Source organism: Urocitellus parryii, chromosome 7 (genome assembly GCF_045843805.1).
Source record: "Urocitellus parryii isolate mUroPar1 chromosome 7, mUroPar1.hap1, whole genome shotgun sequence".
NCBI lineage: Eukaryota > Metazoa > Chordata > Mammalia > Rodentia > Sciuridae > Urocitellus > Urocitellus parryii.
In genome coordinates, this window is record NC_135537.1 from 147317908 (window position 1) to 147319607 (window position 1700).

General features: G+C 57.2%; 1 protein-coding gene across 1 annotated transcript; it reads left to right on the forward strand.

Annotated features, from left to right (window-relative positions):
* The first annotated feature begins 402 nt into the window (after positions 1 to 402).
* LOC113175896 (C-C motif chemokine 3-like) lies at positions 403 to 1472 on the forward strand. The gene is made up of 3 exons (XM_026380262.2): positions 403 to 478; positions 923 to 1037; positions 1382 to 1472. Exons 1-3 carry the CDS (start codon positions 403 to 405, stop codon positions 1470 to 1472), a joined length of 282 nt encoding a protein of 93 aa, XP_026236047.2.
* The last annotated feature ends 228 nt before the right edge of the window (positions 1473 to 1700 follow it).

The following is a 1700-nucleotide window of genomic DNA, read 5'->3' on the forward strand; positions in this document are numbered from 1 at the left end:
CTCCTTACCATCCGTGCCCTGGGATAGCTGGCCAGGAGGGGCAAGGCTGGGCTCTGGGAGAAAGGCTTTGCAGACTGCGGCTCTCGGGAGAAGGCGCCAGCTCGCTTGGTCTCAGCTGACACCAGCTTCTCACCTCCTCTCGCTGTGGAAACCATTTCCCCATTGAGGAAGGGACTGAGCCACTCGTGCAAATTGCTTGAGCCCTGTGGTGACCCCCAGCCCTGCCAGCTCATGCAACATGCAGCACAGCACCAACACCACGGTTAGAAGGTCCCCCTTGACCTCCCCAGGCTGCCTATAAAGAGAGGAGAAGCCTCAGACCCCACAAGGGAGCAGCAGCCTCGAGTCCTCCCGCCCCCTCTCTTCTCGGCCAGCACTCAGCCCACTCTGCAGCCCGGCATCATGGAGGTCCCCGTGGCCGTCCTCGCTGTCCTGTTCTTCACTGAGGCCCTCTCCTCCCTGACCTGCTCTGCCTCCCGTGAGTCTGTCTTCTGCTCTGTGTCCTAACTCTCTGGCCATGGGCTGGACGGCAATGTCCAAGTCTGAGCCTGAGGCCCTCCGAGCAGAGCATGCCAGAAGAATTTTGAGGCTCCTGCCCAGAGAATTTAGCTTCCTAAGGGGTTTTGGTGACTCGATTCTGGAGGACAGAGAGGGACAGAGTCCCATTTTATGGATTGGAAAGTGGAGGCCCAACTGGGATTTTGACAGACGTAGTTTATTAAAAAAAAAAAAATACTGAATTTACTGTAGAGAGGCATAAAGTCCCCAAACTAAGGTAAATAAATCAAAGAAATACCAACTTCCTTCTGGGTCCCTCTGTCCCCCCATCCCCACCTCAAGCATGCTGGGGGAAGGCCAGAAGCGGCTGGTCGGCCTCTCCTCTGATCAGGCACTTGGGGTCTTTCTGTCCTGTCTCTCACAGTGGGTGCTGACACCCCCACCGCCTGCTGCTTCTTCTACATCTCCCGGAAGATTCCGCGCAAATTTGTAGATGACTATTATGAGACCAGCAGCCAGTGCTCCAAACCCGCGGTCATGTAAGGGCCGGGCCTCCTGGCCACCCCTGGAGAGGGAGGCTGGCGGGCTGGGTGAGGTCCCATGGGAGTGCTCTGGGTGCAGGAGTCCAGGAGGTGCCTGGGGGGTTTTCAGACCTGGACTGGGGCTCGAAGAGCCCTGGGCAGTGGGAAGAGGGGGAGGAGTGACAGCAGAAAGGGACTTTCTGAGCAAACCCTTATGAGACATTTGGGGAGGGTTCGAGAACCCCAAGATTCAAGGGAAACTGTCTGGACAGGCCCCAGGTGTCTGGGCAGAGAAGGATGCAGGGCCCCGAGAGTCCCCTGCTGGAGTCCTCAGTATCCCCTCCTTCCACCCTTCTCCACAGCTTCCAGACCAAGAGAGGCCGGCAGGTCTGTGCTGACCCCAGCGAGGCGTGGGTTCGAGCCTACATCACCGACCTGGAGCTGAACGCCTGAGTGGCCTGGAGGAAGCGGGGAGGCAGCACATCTGTGGGTGGATGGGGGAGCAAACACCTGAGCCAGGGCTGTGACCCCGCAGTTCTGGAGGCCACCCGTTCTGTGCGTCCCACCCTCATGCCCAGCCTCACTCTGGGGCCCTTCTTACATTTTAGTGTATGTATCTCATTTAATTCTTGTAATCAATCTCTGTTTAAAAATTGTATTATGCAATGCATGTTTTCTCTG